The sequence below is a fragment of the Sarcophilus harrisii genome, chromosome 5 (assembly GCF_902635505.1).
Source record: "Sarcophilus harrisii chromosome 5, mSarHar1.11, whole genome shotgun sequence".
NCBI lineage: Eukaryota > Metazoa > Chordata > Mammalia > Dasyuromorphia > Dasyuridae > Sarcophilus > Sarcophilus harrisii.
The window spans coordinates 17,705,214-17,727,440 of NC_045430.1; the positions used below are offsets into that span (position 1 = coordinate 17,705,214).

The window sequence follows — 22,227 nt, forward strand, 5'->3', positions numbered from 1 at the left end:
TAAGAAGTATCTTCAAGGCAACACGTGATCCAAAAACATGAGCTAGTTACATGGCAAGAAAAAGAAATGATCAATGAATGACTGCTATATTATTTTGGAATTCCTCATAATGTCAATTGAATGAAAAGAAGCCTTTCCACCTCTTCTCCTAGCATATCAGACAGACCTCTATTGTCAACTGATGGTACCACAAGAGTGAGAATCAAAATGAGAGTCATAAAGAATCTTGAGATGCTCGTTTTGTTACAGGCACTATGATAAGTGTGGGAGAACACAAAGGACAATCAAAATTAGGTCCTTCCCTCAAGGAACTTCCATTATAATGTTAGAAATAAGCATGAAAATAACTAGATCTATGCAAGATGTAGAGATAGTAGATAGACATTCATCTCAGAGATGAAAGCACTAAAATATGAGCAATGGTGGGAAGACAAGAAATGATTCTTGCATGAAAAGGGGTTTGAGAAGATGGCTAAAGGAATCTGAGGGGACAGAGTAGGCTAGAATGGGTAGGTTGAGCTATGCAATATAGAGGTAATATCTACATTAATCAGATCACAAATCTATTGGAGTATTAGAGCATTAATTAAAAGCCTTAGCATTATAGCCTTTCCATGTGGTATTATATTACTCTTTTCTATTAATCCCATTATCCAGCTACAATTCCATCTCTTTTTTTAATGTGAGACTGTCAGAGAGATCTGATGCAGATATGGTGGATATTTTCTTGTAGACTCTTCTTAACTCTTCCTTCTCTTCAAAATCATTCTCAGTTGCATTGTTACAACTCAATTCTTGAAATCCTGCCAACCCTGCTAATGTAATTTTCCCTTCAGCAGGAGAGAAGCTTTGGAGTGCATTTCCACCCCATCCTTAAGTCTTCTTTTCGAGACCCATAGCAAAAGACTCTACAGTGAAAATAAGTCTACTAAATTAAAAAGAAAATCATCAGAGAGCCATTTCAGGATGGGGGTAGGAGAGTGTTGGAAAGGACATAAGGTCAGACAAAACAAGGGACATTGCAAAAAATTGAAGCCCTTATTATGAGCCATCAAGCCATCAGATAGTTCTGAACAATTCTTGAAAGAAAAATGAGAAGATACATTAAAAAGTGGAAGGGATTTTCGAGGAACACACCCTCATTTTAAAGCCAGAGAATATGTGACCCATAGAACTTAACTGACAAAGGTCATAAAGTTGGTAAATATTTAAAGTGGTATTTCAACCCAAGTCTTCCTTAATTCTAAGTCAATCAATTGTCCCATGTTCTTAACAGGGAAAAAGCTCTTAGCCTTCCAACAACTGGCTTACACAACCAAGAAAACATTTGAATTACTGAAAACAGAGCCCCATGGGATACCTGGAATCACCTCATTACTATTTTCTGACTTAGGGTTATCTATTTCCAAATAGTCCTTGAAGCCCAGTGACTTGAAAATAAGATTGGTCCATCTCAGCTCATTGGCTTTTACTTAGAACCTGTCCCTCCAGCTCCTTAGGACTGTAACTAACTTTGATGGACAAGAGCAGGTACCAGGATGCTTCAGAAGAAGCCCAGGCTTTCATTCAGCCAGCCCTCCAGTCTTGTTATTAGGCCTCATTCCCAAGTTTGAAAGGTTTTTTCCCCCAGTGTTCTTGAAGAGGTTAAAGAGTTTCTCTATTTTTCCCTCCTTTTTAATCACATTAACATCACATGAGATCCTGCCATGCTGGATAATATTTAACTTTCCTGGACGTTAATCAATTCCTTTCAACTTTCCCCGGCTCGTTTCAGGCAGACTCAAAGTCTGTGCATACATTGAAGCCAGACAGATCTCTCAGATCCAATTAGGTCACATCTTAGAGGTCCAAAGGAACATATCCTCTACTCTCCAAAGGCCTCATTCAGAAAGACCAGAAGGTTAGCAGGGCACATAGAAATCATAAGATCAGAAATCTGGAGAAAAAAGGGATTTTAGAAGCCAAGCAAGCAAACCTATAATCTTAACAGTTGAAGATTCTGAATCTGAGAGGTTAAGTTACTTTCCCAGGATGACGAAGATGGTTACTATCTGAGTAAGGATTTGAATTCAGATCTTCTTACTTCCAAGTCCAGCATCCTAGACTCATTGTGCTACCCTCACTCCCTTAAGTGATTTGTCCAAGGTCATAAAGCTAGTAAGTGGTAGACTTACAGCAATGGAATTGAAATTAAGAGGATCTGCATTCAAATCCTGATCTAGACATTAAACTATTTCTTAATCTTCAAATAAATTCAGTTTCCTCTAAGGTGCCTTTCACCTTTAAATTGATGCTCTAATGACAGTATAAACATGTGCTACTGGAGTTACACATGCCCATCCTAGCTTACATATATTATTTTGAATGTCAACAAAGTGCTTTCTTCACAGCGATTCTGTAAGATTGTCAATGCAAATATTATGAGAAGGTTTTCACAAAGAACCAGAGAGGCAAGTTAATACCCAAAGCAATAAGCCTCTATTTATTTAGTTTGCTTGTTTGTTCATTCATTCATTTATTGGTTTTTTAAAATAAACCTGTGATGTCATCAGTGTAGAGAACTCTGGCAAGAAATTCTCTCAAACAATGTAGGTTAGTGCTTTCCCTGCAGCTTAGATGTACAGAAGTGTCTGAGCCATTGAGACGTTAAAAGCCTTGCCCAACTTCACACAGGTAGTCTATCTCAGAAAAAGAGATTCTGGATTCCAAGGCCAGCTCTCTATCCACTAGGCTATAGCACATCTCGGGTCTTCATTATAATGTGCTTCAGTAATATGAGCCAAGGCTCAGAATCTAAAATGAGACGCCAAAGCCAAGGGCAATAGTACCTTGAAGGTGATGGCTAGGCAGGGATAAATGAGGGAAGGAGAAAGGGCATCCATAGGAAAAAGGACACAGGCATTAATTGATGGAGTTTGAGCATTTCCAAAGCCTTAGATATATTGTCTTGAAGTGATGGGGTTCAACAGTGGTCCTTCAGAGTTATCATCCCTGAGTATTTAGCATCCCCCATTCCTGCTAAGTTTTCCCATTTCTTGTTATATATTAAGATGCCTGCATCCTTTTTCTCTGTAACAAACCAGTTCAAGTTTCCTCTCCTAGTCAAGGTCTTTTTTGGTACCAATCCATGTTCCCCCTCAACTCAACTCAGCCCCCCAAGGATGGAGAACTCATTAGGAATAAGTAAGGATCTAGGAAAGAGTTAATTTTTTTCATCATGGACTACTTGGCTGCCCACTAAAGCCTGGGGATTCCCTTTTTAGAAAAAAAAAAGTTTGTAAATGCATAAAATTAAAAATTATATTCAAATACAGTAATTAAAAAACCTATATTAAAAAAAATTCAGTCCAATCCCACCACTGGAAGAAACTTCAAAGGGTAGCTAGTCTAAAGCTTTCATTTACAGATGAAGAAACTGAGGTTTCCTTCATATGCCCAAGGTCCTCCTGCCAGAAGAAGAATCTGAATCCAGATCACATAACTCCAGAGTCAGCATTCTTTCAGCTGTATTACACTATTGCCTGCCTTACATTGAGCCCCAGATTGCTTTCCTATAATTTCTATTTCTTGCTTAATCTTTCAGATCATCGCTTTTCATATATTTGATGTCTCCCCTCTCACCCACCCTTCTTGTCTTTTCTTCTCAAGGTTATACCTCACCAATTTGTTTGCTTTTTTAAAAAAGGATTTTCTCTTATAGCATATGGAAACCCTTTGAGCATACTTAAGTGCTGTGGAGCTCTAGGTCTAAGATTTAATTTACTTCTTGCCTTCAGTTCTTAGGATGCTACAAGACACTCTAGCCATGTCTGATCATTTCACCTCTTGTTATGTACTTTCCCTCTTTCAAGAGAGAGTAGAAAGCAAAGGGCTTGACCTACTAATTAGCAAAGTAGGGTTCTCATTCTCAGGTTCATTTGATAAGAAGGACCTTAATTTAGACAATATTATAATATGGATAACAGTAATCTAAGGATATATTGATTGGATTAAAAATAGAGCCTGAGAAGGCAGAAGTTCTCCCTGGCATCTCTCCACTGCCCAGTACCTACTGCAGGGCTCTTTGCATTGGGAAGATATTTGAGAAATATATTCCTGAAATGAGAACTCCAAAGATTAGAGGTCAGGAGCTTAGAATAAATTCACTTCAGCAGTATTTATTGGTTGGTCGGTTGGCTGGTTGGTTACTCTCGAAGAAGAAGACCAAAATGACATTATTCTGTTGACGTCAAAGTACTTTGTTAATCAGATCAATACAATCTCGGAAAATTTTACCACAGGTCAGACACAAATTGTGCATATGAATGTTTGGAGTGGAGATGTCTCTATTTATTAAGCACTTATTGCATGCCTAAGTACAGAAAAAGAAACATCCAAAAAAGTTCCTGCTTTCAAGGTGTTTATACTCTGCTGTGGAAATATAGCACATCAACAGATACATTTGTGCATGATAATTTGAGGAGGAAGGAAATGACCATGATTTGGGGCAGCTGGATGGAGCAGTGGATAGAGCACCAGCCTTGAAGTCAGGAGGACCTGAGTTCAAATATGGTCTCAGATAAACACTTCCTAGCTGTGTGACCCCGGGCAAGTCATTTAACTCCAATTGCCTCACCCCAAAAAATAACCTTGGGACTTAGTAAAAGCTTCCTGTATGAGGTGACATATGATGAACTGTAAAAAGAAACAAAATCACCAAATCTGGAAGTCCAGAAGGGACTTAAGCAGTCATCCCCACCACTACATTTTAACTGGTGGATATGAAGATGGAGGGCATTCCAATTATAAGGACATCGAAATACAGATGGGATGTCATATTCAGGAAGCAAGTTAGTTAAGATTGGATGGACAGTCTAATGCACTAAGGAAAATTATGGACAATTAGGATAAAAGAGTAATTTAGAGATGTATTGGCAAGAAGCTTACATTGTATAGAAGGCAAAATATGATGTGCACATTAATGGAGCTCAAAGCAATATTTATAGGCATCTTGTGCTGTTGTTCTTGTCATTATTTTATTTATTCATTCATTATTTATTCATTTTTTCTTTCTTCACTCATTCATTCATTATTGATTTATTGATTTGCACTGGGTTTGTGATTTCCTGGGCAGAAGAAACTCTTTATGAAGATACTTCCTCTACCCATGCAAATAGACATTTCTTCATAATGAGTACTTTTATTCATATGGAATAATAATAACAGCAATAACAAATCATATTTGTATGGGATTTTAAGGTTTACAAAGCACTTTATCCTGTGTAGTGAAAGGGCATTGCATCTCAAGTAAGAGAGTCAGGATTAAACCCCCGAGATCTTATACTTACTAGTGGCTTGACCTTGGGCAATCATTTAAGATCTCTAGCCTTGTTTCCTCACCTGTAAAAAGAGAGAGTTGGATTAAATGATCCCCAAAGTACTTTCACCTCTCAAATCTGTGCCCATATTTTCTTGTAACTTCCACCTTCTTGTGTCAATTTGTTCCACAATAAGGGAATGGGGAATGACACAGGTTCTTTCATATCGAATCTAAGATTGACCATATTTGTAGAAAATACTTTGCAAACTTATTCTATTCTTATAGGTAGGGCTAATGAAGGTGGCAAAGGTCATCCCTTTCCCTAAGTCCTCACCGGTTCTAAAATTAAAGGTCTAAAAACTGCTGAACATGTTTAAGTTTCCTCACCTTTATAATAGGGATATAATGTCATCATACCTGCCTTCCAGAGTCTATAGGATTGTAGCCTTGGATGCAAAAGAGTCTTAAGGAGCACCCAGTCCAACCCCTTCATTTTAAAGATGAGGAAACTGAGGCACAATGAGACAAAGTACCTTGCTCCAAGTTAAAAAGTTGTTAAGTGTCTAGATTTCATCTCAAGTCTTCCTGACTCCACTAAATATCCAGGAAAATTCATTTGAGACTCTCTGAATTTGCCAAGAATAACTTTGCAGCTTCCTCCTCCATGGACCTCTGATCCATTTTCTCAGATTTTATCACTTCTTAATAATATTTTCTTTCCTAATTAACACAAGATTCTATCTATTATGAAATAGAAGTTTCAGGCCGGAGTCTATCCTCTTGTTTTCCTCACCATAAACACAGGATTCTAAACACAGTTGGAACAAAAATATCCTAGACAGGAACAGAGTTCTTATCCCCCATTGCCCCGGCCCTTGAACTTCAGAGAGAATCACCTACCAGGTGGTCTGTCCTCCCAGTTGGTATACATGACTCTTAGTTAGGGGAAACCAAGGTTGTGGAGGGCGGCTGCAGAGCCTCCTCCCCCTGCTGCCTCAGCACTTGGCAAGTGCCCACCATTCCAGTAGAGACGTGATCCCGGCTGTCTGTCAGTGACATTCTGCCTGTGTATAATTATTTTAATGGATGCTGTCCAATCTCTATGAGCCCTGACTGGGAAGTGTCCCCAGGAGACATTTTTGTTCTTTCTCCTATTTAGAAGTCACAAGAGAAAACCCTCCAAAAATGTATATATATAAGGTGCCCATTTCTTTTCCAAAATAAACACCATGACATTCCCTGAAGATCATAAGATCACAGATTTAGATTTGGAGGAAACCTTACAAGCCATCCAGTCTATACACACGTAACCATTTTATAAATGAGCAAACTGAAGCCCAAGAAGTTTAAGATATTTATACAAGGTCATCCTGCTAATGAGTATCTGACACAGGATTTGAACCCCTCGAGATGACTCCAAGTCCAACATTCTACCATGCTGTCCCTCAAAGAGATGAGAAGTGATTACATTATCTGCTTTTTCCTGAGCATTCATCAAGAGCTTCCTTGGCACTCTTTTTTCCAAAAGGAAAAGATGAAGGAGGAAGGGAAGGACAGAGGGAGGGAGAAAGGAAGGAAAGAAGAAAGAAAGAAAGGGGAATGAAGGGAGGAAGAAAAGGAAGAGAAGGAAGAAAGGAAGGAAGGAGGAAAGAAGGGAGGAAGAGAAGGAAAAAAGAAGGAAGGAAGGAAAGGAGGGAGGGAGAAAGGAAGGAAGGAAGGAAGGAAGGAAGGAAGGAAAGCAGTAATAAGTATAAATTAGATTGCCTTTGTCCAGTATGTTTCTAATCAATCTTCCCAGCCTTTTTTTTTTTCAATTTATCAACCCTTTTCAGATCAGTCACTTCCCCATATTCAGCATTCCATTACTTACCTCTAGTTACTCTTTTATTCCATCCCTCATTATTGGAATTCATTCCTTTAGTCTTTAAAAAACATTTTTAAACACTCATTATGTGCTTTGCTTTAGGGACAAAGAGAAAAATTAAGCAATTCTCATGTCAGTTTCTTCCATGATGACTTGCACACAATCAGCACATAATAAGCATCCACTGAATTGTATGTCCATTGCCATCCAGGACCCCTTAAGCTAGAAATCTCACCAGTCAACTCAGCTGTCATTCAGCACTGCTCAGAATGAGAAGTATGTTTTGGGAATAGGAGTCTCTGGTGGCTTTCTCTACAGTAGGGATTTTGATTTCTAGACTAAACACTGAAGATTTATCTATTATTTATGTCCTTCTTGAATCAGTGCAGCAGAGTTTAGTGGCTAGAGAGCCAGCTTCAAAGCCAGGATGATCTGGGTTCAAGTCTTATTTCTAACCCATAACTCTGGGTAAGTGACATTATATCACACACACACACACACACACACACACACACACAACTCCCCAAGGCTATAAATTTCAGAGAAGGTATCAGTTTACATTGGTAGAGAGAAATTTCTCACCAGCTAGTTCCCTGTACATGTGAAATCCTGAGTCCAGCAGCTGTTACTGTCCCTTTCCCCCTACAGAGGACTTGTGGTGACTTCAAATTGAAGATATGAACTAAATAGGACACTTATAAGTGAACAGAAGTAGGGAAGTTGTTGTCCTCAAGTACTTTGGATCATCTTCATATGAGCTCTGAAATTTGACTCTCCAATTCCTACAAACAAAGGCAAAGGGGAGATGCACCAGTTCCTAACCTCTGAACAAAAGAAGCATGCAAATTCTCCTCAAGAAATAAATTATTTCCCAGGATTACATTCAGGGAAATTTAATTCTGCAATTCTTGATGTCAAGGATTTAAGATAATATGATGGACAATAGTCTACTGGACAGTCCAAAGCTCATTTCACTGAGCTTTGGACTGTCAGCCAAGAGATCCTGGGATTAATCCTTGAACCTTAGGACAATGCTGGGTGGCTACAGAGAATTCACTAGATCTCTCAAAGCTTCAGTTTCCCCACTGGCAAACTAGGTTGAATAATACTTGCAGTACCTCTCTCTAATGGTTATTGTCAGGAAAACACTGTAAATTTCAAATGATCTTTGGAATGGGACTTGAACTTGTAATTATTATGATTAGTCAGACAGTCAACACATATATAATAAAGATTTACTATATTCAATCTACATCCCATTCTGGGCTTGTCACTACCCAATGAAGAACCTAAGAAAGGGATAAATGATAACAGACCTGGCTCTGGGGCAGGAAAACAGTATTCATATCTACCTTTATAGGATCTTGGGCAGGCTTCTTAACCTCAATGGATCTCAGGTTTCTGATCAGTAAAATGAGGGAAATTGGACTAGAGGGTCTCCTAGATCTCCGTCAGGTCTTCTCCTATGGTCCAGTGCTTATTCCAATTCTAAATCTATGAGTCTAGGTATCAGTGCAGGAAATGAATTCCAAGGTCTCTAGAATGAAAGAAAATGTGATATAATGAGGAGTGCTGATTTGGTATCAGACAGCCTGGTTAATTATGTAGTTTTGTAGTTTTCAGAAAATAATCTTTCTTCTCAGTGGCACACTTTGCTCACCTGTAAAAGGAAAGGATTTAATTGGATGATCCCTAAGTTTCCTTTTACCACAAATATACTAGGATTTTGGGTGTCTTATGGGATTAAGAACTTACTTATTTGAACTTCTTCCCTTTAGTTTCTCCTTCCTCTCCTAGTTTTTCTTGCCCATATCTCCCAAATTCTCCTTCCTAGAAGTCAACAAACCCTGCCCCTCATAGAGTTACCCAGAAGCACATAGAGGGTAAGTCTTCTTAGGCAAACTGGTGAACTGTGATTTCCCAGAAAATATAGAACTTGTTTTTCATGCTTAGTATTTCTCATTCAAACTTTAACAGCTATTACTAAAAGTCCCCTTGATGGTAAAGCATCATTCTGCATTAAGTTTATTTTATATGCTTAAGTGTTTGTAATCTGTTCATTTTGGAAAGCTTGCTTTGCCCCCTTTATCTTCAAAAAAAAAATCCCTAAGAATCATATCATGCATAAATTGTATCTTATCTTCATAATCTTATCAACCCTCATTATGTGAGCATAGAATTGCCCCCACTTTTTTTTTCTATCCACATTACTTAACACAGTACTTTACATATAAGTGCTTAATCCATGTTTGTTTATATTTCCCTCATTCATTCATTTGTTAGAAGGAAGACCTGACCTAAGGTTTTCCTAACTTCAAGGCTTCCTCTTTATTCACTATCCATGACTGTCACTACTTACATTTAAATGATTAATTTCAATGTATAATATATCACCATAATTCAATAGTCATTCCCTCAAAGTCTTCAACAGGTTTGTCTATTTAGTCACTTTCCCTCTTCTATAGAAAGGATATAAGGGATATATACATACATATATATATATATATATATATATATATATATATATATATATATAAAATTTATTTATTTTTAATATGCTTTCTTTTCTTCCAGGTCTGCTTTTTTTTTTTTTTTTTTTGCTTTGCATTGTTTTGTCTTTTCAGATTTCCCTGTATGCTTCCAACCTTCTAGTTTTAATTGCATGACAGTTTTTGATTATGTTAATATGCTACCTTTCTTTGGTAGTCTGTAGCATCTTATCTTGTTGGTCAACTAGATAGTTTTCAGATTTTTCCATTATAATATGACATATATGCTCACCTAGAAAATATATTTGCACCTTTCTTATATGATTGGTCCAAAATGATTCATTGACTGAAAGCAACTTATTATCACTCTGTCTCAGTGCCAGCACAGTACCATGATGTTCCTTTTATCTAGAATGCTCTCCCTTACCTGTTGTTTCTATCCAAATAATAAAAATAACAATGAACAACTAGGATTATGTAGCCCTTTAAAACTTGCAAAGTGTTTGATAAATATCCTATATATTCTCACCACATTGCAAGGTAGGTGCTATTATTGTCCCCATTTTACCAATATAAAAACTGAGTGACACAGAGTTGAAGTTATTTACCCAAGATCTAAGAGTCTTGTATATCTTTAAAAGTCCAACTCAAATCCCACCTTCTCTTCTATGAAACCCAAGTCCTTTGGGTTCCAACTTTCCTCTGCAGATTTTGCTGCCTATATAATCTATATTACTGAAATCCTCACTTCTGGTAAATCTCTGATTTCACCGATGTGGATAACGCTACACAAGGAGCTCTCCTGGCCATTGCAGATTGGCCCTTTCTCTTCAGCTTATCACCTGGATCACTGAAAGGTTAAATAAATTATCCAGAGTGACACAACCAGTTTCAGAAATGGATTTGAATCTAAGACGTTCTGATACTAAGACCAGCTCTCTATTCACTACACTACTTTGTGTCTCTCTACCATGATTTATTTTGAGTTCATATCTTGTCTTCCAAGCTAGAAGCAAAGCTTCTTTGAGAGGAGGAATCATATCTTCTATCTCACTGCACTTATAGAATTCACAAAAATGTCAAATAATCAATATTCCTTGGTTAATGAAAAGGGACAAAGATAATGGTTGGGGTCTGTGAGGATACCAAAAATAACATGACTTTTTTTTTCTCTTCCCACCTCCCAGGTGATCCATTGGAACTCCCCAAAGAAACTCCGTGTAAAGAACAAACATGTTGAGTTCTTCCGAAACCTGTACCTGACATTTCTGGAGTATGATGGGAATTTGCTGAGGCGGGAGCTATTTGGCTGTCCCAGTGAGGCTGATGTCAACAGTGAAAACGTAAGTGAGGCTGGCTAAGGTCATTTTCCTTCCCAACCGTCTTCCCAAGTTGAAACAAAAATGTATCTGACTCTATGTTTAAGAAAAAGAAAGAAAGTAAAAGAAAGAAAAAAACGTCTTGATTACTGCCCTTATCCCAAAGTAAAATGAGATGCCTTGGGAGGAAGCAGACTCCTCTCTTCTCAAAAGTCTTCAGGAAAATATGGAATGACTCCTTGTCAGGTTATGTAGGACAGGATCAGGTGTCCAGTGGAGCAGATGACTTCAGAGGTTCCCTCTAGCACCAACAATCAAAGAAGTTATGAGAAGTCAGATTTGATATTAAATTTAAAAGGCAATAACAAAACGGCTCAAATTGTTTGCATCCCTTTCTACCTTTTTTTCTCTTCTTTGCATTTTTAATCAACTATTTTGTTGATGCTCTTTTTGCATATCTAAAACTGCCCTCCAGTATCTTTGGCAAGAAACCCAAATAGGGTCATGAAGAGTTGGACACAATTGAAATAACTGAACAATACAAGACAGAAATATAGACAGACAGATAGACAGACAGCTGGCTTTTTTCTTCTGCATTTTTAAAATTTATTAACACTAGTAGCATGGCAATAGATGGCACTAAAACATTTATGAGAGAGGAAAAGCAGGTGCATTGCAATGCCAAATGAAATCATTTTTGTTAGGTGAAATTTGGGATAGAGTGAGATAATGAAGATAATAGGATGTGTACCACCATGACAGAGGTTTAAGAAAGGCTTGTGGCTGATTTGCTTCCTAAACAATGAAAATAAGTTGAGCAGATTCCAGTGAGGTTACAGAATCAAACACTTCTGCATCTTGCTTAGCCCAACTCCTTTCTTGTGATAAAGATGAGCAGGATCTCAGAGAAATGGAATAACTTTCTCATAGTCACACAGAAAATCAGGGGCAGATCCAAGGATAGTAATTGAGTCATCAGATTTCTCATTTGGAACCATTTTCACAAGCCTTAGCATGTGAGGAAAACTCAAGGCTATCTTCACACATGTTACAGAACTGATCTGCTGACCACTGTCAAGCAAACTCTTCCTTTGATGATTTTTCCTTAGGATAAAAAAAGTAAATAATGTTGTCTCCCTTGGCCAAATGGCCAGCCTTGTGGGAACATCCATTGTCTTTCTGTTTGGAAGGTCTAGAGTTTATCAGAACCCCATAAAGATGGTTCTTGTGTGCTAGTAATGAAAAGGAAGTAAGCAACAAGACAGAGAGAAGAAACAAATAGCTTAGATAAAAAGCGAGTGGTTCAAATAGTCATCTAAGGTGGTAATCAAAACATATATATATGCTAGGCTTTTTTTGTTTCTTTTTAAATGTTAATAGTATTACATTTTTCTAAATACATACAGTTTTCAGCATTCATCTTTGTAAAATATTGTATTCCAAATTTTTCTCCCTTTCTCCCTACCTTCTTCCCCCCCAATACAGCAAACAATCCAATATAGATTAAACATGTGTAATTCTCCTAAACATATTTCCATATTCATAATGCTTATGCTATTCTTTTAAAAGACCTTACCAGCGTCAACAAATCCAAAAGACTGAGCAGGAAGCATAGGATCATAAAATTTAGAACTAGAAAGGGCCTTAAACATCATTTAGACCAATGGTGTCAAACCCAAATAGAAATAGAGGCTATTAAACTATATATAAGAATCCCTGCAGGCTGCATATTGACCTAGAAAACTATCCATGTTTATACATTTCTTTTTTTTAGTCATACATCCACACATTAAAATCAGATAAAAATTACATTTTAATATAGTTCGGGTCATGCTCAGAAATGTTGTGGACCACATGGGGTTCATGTTTTTGACTCTTCTGATCCAGACTAACCCCTCCATTTGTCAGAGGAAGTGCTGAGAGATAAAAATGCCTGGCCTAAGGTCACTCAGCTCATAAGTGATATCACACAGGGTATCATTGGGAGAGCCAAGAAACAGACTTTAGATCAGTGACCCACTGTGCATGAGTACAGCCAATCAGTGAACACATGGTGTGGCAATTAAAGGTTTGAAAAAAATCATTTCTGGGTAATTTAATCATTTTATTAATAAGGACAGCATGTTTATAAATAAGATGATGGTCATTTGACATTTCTCTTAGACCAAAGACAATCATGGTGGGCAGACTCCAGGCTTGTATGTTCTTTTGGAAGAAAAATGGCAACCCAGGTTAACAATTAATAAGAGATTACAACAAGGGGTTGAGAGTGACATCATATCATCTTTGGACAAAGACACTATTTCTATATCCAGACCACCCACCAGTTTTGAACATTCTAGTCAAAGAATTTATGTTCTTTCCAAGCTTGTGCCACAGATGTGCCACAATGGCCATTCTATCTAGGTGGGGTCTTGAGTAAGAAAGTTCAAACTTATTATCATCAGTGTCCTTCGAGAGATTGAACTTTTTAGAATTCGAACTTTAGAAAAGAGGGGGAACTCTGGATCTCCCCAAATTGATAGTCATTAACAGTCATTTCCATCAATAGCAAGATGTTGGTGACTGACATGACCTCACTCAGTGTCTCTGCTCAAAGTAGATGTCTTTGATGGTGAGGGGGTGCTAGCCCTGCCCCATCCTCCCTCAACTACATAGTTCTGTCTGTGAACTCAGGATCCAGGGACCAAAATTACCCATCTGTCAGCACTGGCACATGAGAGTAGTTGACCATGAAATTCCTTTAGTTGACCAATGATGACCATCATGAAGCTGACCCTTACTAATGCACATGTGACAATGAGCCTTTGCCACCCATTACTCTGGTCATTATAGAGGTTTCTGGAGCTCCTGTCCACTGCAGGGATTACCCACTGATCCCTTCTTAGAGTCTATTTTTCAGGAGAATTGGGGAATAAGAAAAAGTGTGATTGACCAAGGACTATTAGGCTTCAAAGCCTTTTAGATTCTGCAAAGCTCTTCGAGGTTTCATGAAAACATTTCGTTCCTTTGATTTTGCTTAGTTCCCTCTCCCCAATCAGTGTTTATCATCATCGGCCATCTCTTAGTGTTCATTGGACCATTTTTCAAAAGCTAAATGAAGACTTTTCAGCATGACTTTTTCCACAGGAGAGCCTCAGATAAAAAGCCTGGTCATCTCAAGTCATTAGTTCATCTTTCAATTATGTCAGCAAGTGACTAAAATTCACTCGGCATCCTGCAGAGGAGCGGGGCTCATTGCAGAAGCAGGACTGGCCTGCTCAGGGATTCCAAAGCCCTGGACCCAAATTCAGGGTCTTCTGCTTATGCCCTCTATGGATAGCAAACAAATTACTTCCTTTTTGTGTGCCTCAGTTTCCTTTTTTTTAAATCAGAGTTAATAAGTCTGGGCCTGGCTATATCATAGAATTTGGAAGGTTGTTGAAATTCTACTCATCCATAAAGTTCCAGTTCAAATACTACCTCCTCTCTGAAGTCTTCCCTCCTGATCCTCATCTGAAATGATCTTTCTTTCCTTACACCTTCATGTGCTGCTTTGCTTTTTCCTCTCTCTTACTCAGTTTCCATTATCATGTGATAGTGCATAAAGGTCTGGGTTTGGAGATATTCAAGCTCTGAGCTCAAGGTTTCCCTCTGACATATAATGACAGAATCACTTGGGATAAGTCAGTTAACATCTCAGTGTCTCCAGATCAGTTTTTTTAGACTTTAAATTGCAATTCTATGTTGTTAAAGGACATCCACTACTACATATGAGAGGAAACATGCCATAGTGGATAGAAAACTGTCTTTGGATTCTGGAAATATGAACTTAAGTCCAGGTTCTGACAGATAGAGGCAGCTGGGTGGACTAGTAAATAGTGCCAAACTTGGAGTCAAGATCTAAGTTCAAATCCAGTCACAGAAAGGCAGAAGGGAGATTCACTGATCTCAGTTTCCTCATCTGTAAAATGAGGATAATAATGGCTCCTATGTTGAAAAATAAAATGAGGTATTTGTAAAGCACTTTGCAGACTTTCAAATGATATGTAAAATATCATCATCATCATCAGTAATATAGTGGCTGTGTGACCCTAAATAATTCTCTTAATCTTTTAAAGTCTCACTTTCCTCATCTGTAAAGAGGGAATGAGAGTCAGAAACAGAAACCAAGATCTGAATCAGAAACACCTCTGATGTATGTTGATTGACTGAATGACTCTAGACAAGTCATTTACCTCTTATGTGTCAGTCATTTCAGTCTTCACAACCCCATTTGGGGTTTTCTAGGCAGAGATATTGGAATGGAATTGCCATTTTTATTTCTACCTCCTTTTACATATGGGGAAACTGAAACAAATTGGATTTAGTGTCCCCCAGGCCCAGGGGTCACCCAGCTAGCAAGTGTCTGAAGCCTGATTTGAACTCAGAAGCTTCCTAACTTCAGGCTCAGCTAGCTCTCTATTCACTGTGCCATTTAACTGCCATTTAAGGCAATTCTTTAAGAATGTAGAGGTAGACGGTGTTCTGTTTTGTTCTGTTTTCCTTTTCTGTTTTTTGTTTTTCTATTTTTTAAATAATAATAATAAAGAGAAAATGATAATATGGAGGGAAGAATGTAAAGGTGGAGGATGAGAAACAGATGACTTCTAAAATTATGTTCCTTCTAGCCAGTACCCCAACACAACTCTAGGTCACTCACTAGGTACTCCTTATACTAATAATATCATATAGATGATTAAATATGTGTATCGAACCACAGAACTGTGGAAGGGAAAGGAAGAACTATTATAGGAATACAGGAGGTCAGGGTAGCCAGGTGATGCCATAATGCTCAGAATGCCAGCCGTAGAGGCCAAAGAGTTTAAGTTCAAATCTAGCCTCAGGCACTTACTTACTGTGGCAAGTTACTGGGCAAGTTTACTGAACCCTTCATCTGTGAATATGATGAAATGGCAAACCATTCCAGTATCTTTGTAAAGAAAATCCCAAATGGGGCAATGAAGAGTCATCCATGACTGAAAAAATGACTGAACACACATGATGCTAAGCACCAATCGTTGCATTTCTGTGTATTAGGCTGTTATTCCCATTCGCTGAATTGTCAAAACATAAGATTTATAACTGGAAGGAATCTGAAAGCCTCATTAATCAAGCTCCATTATTTCACAATTGGAACAAACAAAAAACCCCGGTCCCCAAAGAATTGAAATTACTTTTCCAAAGCCACCCAAAGCATAGAGGGAAAAAGAACTGAGTTTGCAGTTTGAGGATTTAGTTTGAACGTCAGCTCAGCTATTTCATACAGTGTTTCTTTGCACAGATCACTCTGCAGTGCATCTTGGTCTTCCTTATTTGTAAAATGTACATCACTTAATATTGCTAGATATCATTGATTGGATTCCATGATCCAGAAGGTCCCTCCGTGTTCTAGATTTTTGAAGGTGGCAAAGCTAGACCCCAGACTTGGATGAATGAAGCTCTTATCCCCTCCCACATCCAGCTTCTCCTCTCCCCATGCTTATATACCTTTAGCATCCCCTGTGCACTAAAAACCTGGGAAGAGAAGACTCTCTCACGTCACCTGATTAGTAGCGGGGCTAGAGATGGTGTTTGTAAAACATCGCCTTTATGGGGTAGCATCTCCTTGGGAAGTGAGCCACCTGGTCCTTTGCAGAGTGTCAAGTGTCATCTGGCTACCACAAGCTAAGGGAAAAGGGGAGCATCTTGGAACCCACCCAACCCCGGATGCTCCCAGCTTGCGGGAAGAAGTCATTACAGCTGCTACGACTGCACAGATGGTGGCGATTTTCAAAGAAAGACAATTAGGGCCACAGCTTATTGGGTCTGGGAGGCAAAGTGGTAGCTGTGTATGTGGGGGGAGGACAGCTGCTCTTGCAGCATCGTCTTTCATGTACTTGGAATGAACACAGAGATGTGTGGTGATGGGAGAGGTACATCATTATTCCCATGTCATTTCTTCTTTTATTCCCTAAATAACAAAGGAAAAGGTCCTTGAAGGTTTAGATTCTTGTCCGAGTTTTAACATCAACTCATTCTGTGTCCTTGAAAAAAATCACCTCATCCTTATGATCCTTGATGTCCCCATTTGTAAAATGAGGGCGTGTTGTGTCATACCTCAATAATAATTGTAATAACATCTGATAGCATTTAAAGGTTTGCAAAGTGCTTAGTATATATTTGGGGCAATTGGATAGAATGAATAGAGCACCAGTCCTAGAGTTAGGAAAACCTGAGTTCACATATGACATCAGACATTTGCTAGTTGTGTGACTCTCAGCAACTCACTTCACCCTGTTTACTAGAGAAGGAAATGTCAAACCACTGCAGTATCTTTGCTACAAAGAAGTATACACAATTAAAAATGACTAAACAACAATTACATACATACACAGTATCTTATAGTCAGTGCAGTTTACAGGGTGTGTGCATATTTATATATTTGTATGTATGTATACAAATATAGAAAAAATAATTGTCTACTCCCAGGTCATTAATGATACCTGCTTTTTAAAGAAATGTATCATGGGAAAGGAGATGGGAATATAGATGGGATAAGGGGGAAAGAACCCAATATTGGTAATCAGAGTATTCAGGTCCAGCTCTGTCAGTTGTGAAGACCAAATGAGATAACATATCCTATATGTATAACATATATAGACACACACACGCAGGATACATAATTACATACCTATGTTTCCATGTAGATGTCGATACACATTAGCTCATTTGATCCTCGCAACAATCTCTTGGGAATAGGTGTTGTTATACCCATTTACAGTTGAGGAAACTGAGGGAGGAATAAGTGATGTTTTCTGGGTCCTCGGACTAATAAGTCTCTGGATTTGAATTTGGATCTTTCTGACTCCAGCTCTTTCTTTATCCACTGAGCCACTCTCAAGCCTAGAATTCAGTGTTTTTATGTATACCTCATTAAGGGACTTCCTATTTTGTCTGAGTAAGTGTATACAGGAATTGTTTCTCTTCTGGACAGAAAACCAGAGGATCTTCCCGCTGTGAGATTGTATTTTTTTTTGACTAGTTAAAAGAGGCCATTCTTTGCTTTAATTCTTACCTAACCTCAATCACTGAGTGGGTGTTCCCTCTGTCAAACTGTGATCTGGCTTAAAAAGGCCAAGATCTCCCACTGCGACCAGAGCTATGTATAGTTGTTCTGGGCTCTGTCTTGCCACTGGACCCAAATGCTCTGGAGGAGAGTGAACTTAATGACTTTGGACAGCCCTCCTTCATTCAAATCCAGTTCATTTGCATGTCATGGCATTACCTCCACGACATCATGGCTGTCTTCTAGAATAAAAGAACAAACAATAACATCAACAGCTGCACTCTTCAAGGCGGGCAGGGGCTAGGAGATTAGGAGGTGGCAGGAGTCTGCATCAAATGACTTCTAATATTCCCACCTGCCTCTAACCTTTCTCAGTCTCCCTTCATCAAGCAACAAGCTCATCCTGGTTGGGTTGTATGTGTATAATTGTTGGGTTTTTTTTTTTTTTAAAGAAAGACCGCAAATTTTCATCAAAACTAAAGTATGCTACTGATCCAATAATATCCCTTATTTCTGACTTGTAGGTCAGTTTTCATTAACAATTCTTTCCAGAATTTTAATTCAAAGGGAATTGGCTATGGAGACAGTTGAAGATCCATCAATGGTGTGTTTAGAAAATGTTCCATTTGCTGCAGTTTCTCTTGCCCCTGGTTGATTTCCTGCCAATTAGGAGACCCATAGTGTGATAGAAAGTGATCTTTTGCCCAAAACTGGGTCATGTGAAACAGGCTTTTTAGCTTAAGAAACTGGCACGCTTGACTTTTAGGCTCAGAGCAAAGATTTAAAGCATATTCTTAGTCTCCATGTCTTCAGAGACATACTCAGGTATTAATTCTAGAGGAAGAAAGCTTAGGTTCAAAAGAAAATGACCTTATTGGAGCCATAACCTGAATTGACCTTCTGGTTCCATTTGAAGAAGGATATGAGTAAGTTTGAGGCCTTTTAGGTTAGGGTAACAATGATGGTCATACAATCTTACAGCCAAAAGGGAATTTTGAGATTATCCAATCCAACTCCTTCATTTTTTTAGAAGAGTAAATTAAGGTCCAGAGAAGGCCAGTCACTTACCCAAGATTGCCCAGCTAACAACAAAGCCAGAATTTAACCCTGATCCTCTGATTTGCATAATCTTGAATTCATGACAGAAGAGGATTGAATTAAAGACCAAGAGATAAGAAAGCATAAGGCAAAGCATGACAACTGCCCCATAGATCTGGAAGGACTTGTACAGATGAAGAGAGTTTTACTCAATCCCAGAAGGCAGCAGTATAAACAGCGGGAAGTTATTTAAAGAGAGATTTTGATTTGATGTCCAGAAAACACTTCCTAACAATGTTGTCAATCATGTCTGACACTTTGTGACCCCATTTGGGGTTTTCTTGGCAAAACTATTGGAATGGTTTGCCATTTCCTTCTCCAGTTCATTTTACAGTTGAAGAAACTGAGCAGGATGATATACAGCTCTAGGATCTTCCCGACTCTGCCTACTGCAACACCCAGCTCCCTCTGAGGGAAAAAGAGATTAAGTGACTTACCCCAATTACACTAATTCTAATAAATGTTTGAGGGCAGATTTGAATTTGGGAAGATCCATAATCCTAATTCCAAGTATGGTACACTATGGCACCCCGTAGCTGTCCTTACAATGAGAGCTGACCAAAAGTAGAGTGGGCTACCTAGAAAGGATGCTTCATTTTGAATCAGTTCACAGAGGTCTTCCCATGCTAGATCATGCAGGGAATAGAACTCAGAACTTTGAGTTGTAATCTTCTCTCTGACTCTATATGTGTGACTCTGAACAAGTCACTTAGCCTCTCTTTTCCTCAATTTCCATATCTGTCAAATAGCGATAATAATAGCACCTACCTAAGGATTGTTTTCAGGATCAAAGGAGTAAATTACTTTGCAAATCTCTAACTGCTATAGAAATGCTAACTGTTGTTCTTACTTGCTATTATTAGCATCACTTTTCTTTCTAATCAAAAGATTGAACTAAAAAATAAATACAAAAAACATCATTTCCATACACAAAGCAGAAAACAAAACAATTACCTACAATGCCATAATTCTCCAATTCATACTGCTTGCTTTATAGAGATTATTTTCCCTAAAATTATACATAAATGTTTTTAGCATTTATTGTTTTTTTTTAATTTTTCAGTCTTCCCTCACTTCTCTCTACCTTTCTTTAGACAGTAAGCAATCTGATTTATATATGTACAATCATATTATATACTTTCTTTTTTTAAAGTATATGTCTTATTTTATATATATGATATATAATAGTATATAAAGTATATATTAGTATATAATAATATAATCTCTTCATTATATTTTTAAAAATATTATAATTGAGATTCATCTTAGTATATATAATATATAATAGTATATAAAGTATTATATATATAAAGATATCTGTAACATATAATAGCATATAAAGTACATATTAGCATATAATATCATTATCATACCCTCTTGATTGTATTTTTTTAAAGTATTACAATTTACTGAAATTTATCTTAGTCTAATATCAGCTCAGTAGTGAAGCTCCTTGGTTTTGATGCTGTTTTTGGTTTCCCATTGCTGAGGCCCAATTCACAGTATCCTAGAATCCCTGCCTACCTAACAGCTCCTAAATCTCAACCAGAATCTCTATTACAAAACAGTACAATTCAAACTGCAGCTAGACTTCTGGACAAAGAATGTCCTGCTTTCCTGGGCTGCCCACTCCACTCTTGGACAATTTAAACTGCTTAAGACACTTTTCTTTATTTCAAATCTGAATTTATCTCCTTTCAAACCATCTCCATTCTCCTGAGGGCTCTGGCCTCTGACACCAAATTTAATAAATCAAATCTCACATCTATATGACAACCTGGCAGATGTTTGGAGGAAAATATAGAATCTCTACTCAATCTTCTCTTCTTTGGGTTAAAAGTTCCCCAGCTCCTAGGACACATCAATCTGGAAGGAATATCAGAGGTCATCTAAACTAATCCGCCCCCCCTTTTTTTTCTTTTTATATTATTTATTTTCTTTTTAATTTATGGAACAAAACAAACATTTCCATAACATAGCATAATAAAAAATAATGATTGCACATGAAATTGTAGATTCATTATTTACAACTTGCTATTCCTTTTAAATATATCATAAAGTTACCATATAAATTTCTTTTTTTCCTTTTTTTCTTCTCTCCCTTCACCTCCATCCTACAGATGGCTACCATTAATTAGACTGAAATATGTATATATATGCAAAATCATTCTATACATCTATTTATCAGCTCTTTCTCTGGATGCATATATCCTTTGTACTTAATTTGGGTATTTATAATAATCAAAATGTCTCATTCACTCAAATTCATTCTTAAAACAATATTGCTCTTGATTCTGCTCATTTTACTCTTCATTATTTCCTGCAAGTCTACCCATGTTTTTCTGAGATCACTGAGCTCATCATTTCTTCTTTCAATAGTATTTTATTTGTCCAAATACATGTAAAGATATTTTAATATACATTTTTGTAAAACTTCGTTTTCTAAATATTTCTCCCTCCCTCTCTTACTTCCCCCCTCTCCAGACAGCAGGCAATCTGATATAAGTTAAATATGTGCAGTGCTTTTAAACATATTTCCATATTTGTCATGTTATACAAGACAAATCAGACCAAAAGGAGGAAAAAACACGAGAAAGAAAAAAAAAATACTGACTCTCAAGGTTTTTGGTTTTGTGCTCAGATTTTAAGAAATTCTCATTTTTAATGAGAAATTTAACTGAATATATTCATTTCCTTCCTAAATTCATATTTAAATATTTTCAAATTGCCAAAGAAAAAAGAAAAACAAACAAACAAAAAGATGGAAATATTCTGCTTTGACCCACAGTCTGTCTCCTTAGTTCTCTCTCTGAATATGATTGGCATTTTCCATCCCAAGTCTATTGGAATTTCCTTGAATTGTTGGAAGTCATCATTTCTTCTAGCACAGTAGTATTCCAAGACAATCATATACCAACCTTCTTTTTTTTTAATTTAAACTTCTTTTTTAATTTTCAAAATTTTGCAGCTCCCTTATTTTCCAGGAAGGGAAACTGAGGCCCATGAAAGTGAAGTGACTTAGGTTTATAGGGTCGTAGATCTCAAGATGAAAAAGATCTCAGTACAATGTCTTCATCATATTGATGAGGAAA

General features: G+C 37.5%; 1 protein-coding gene across 1 annotated transcript in view; it reads left to right on the top strand.

The window, feature by feature from the left end:
* The window catches only part of LARGE1 (LARGE xylosyl- and glucuronyltransferase 1), a 566,453-nt gene that overhangs the window by 496,857 nt on the left and 47,369 nt on the right, over positions 1-22,227 (top strand). Inside the window, exon 10 of the mRNA XM_003771101.4 lies at positions 10,840-10,995. Coding sequence (XP_003771149.1) covers positions 10,840-10,995 — 156 coding nt within the window. The remainder of the gene's footprint in view (positions 1-10,839; positions 10,996-22,227) is intronic.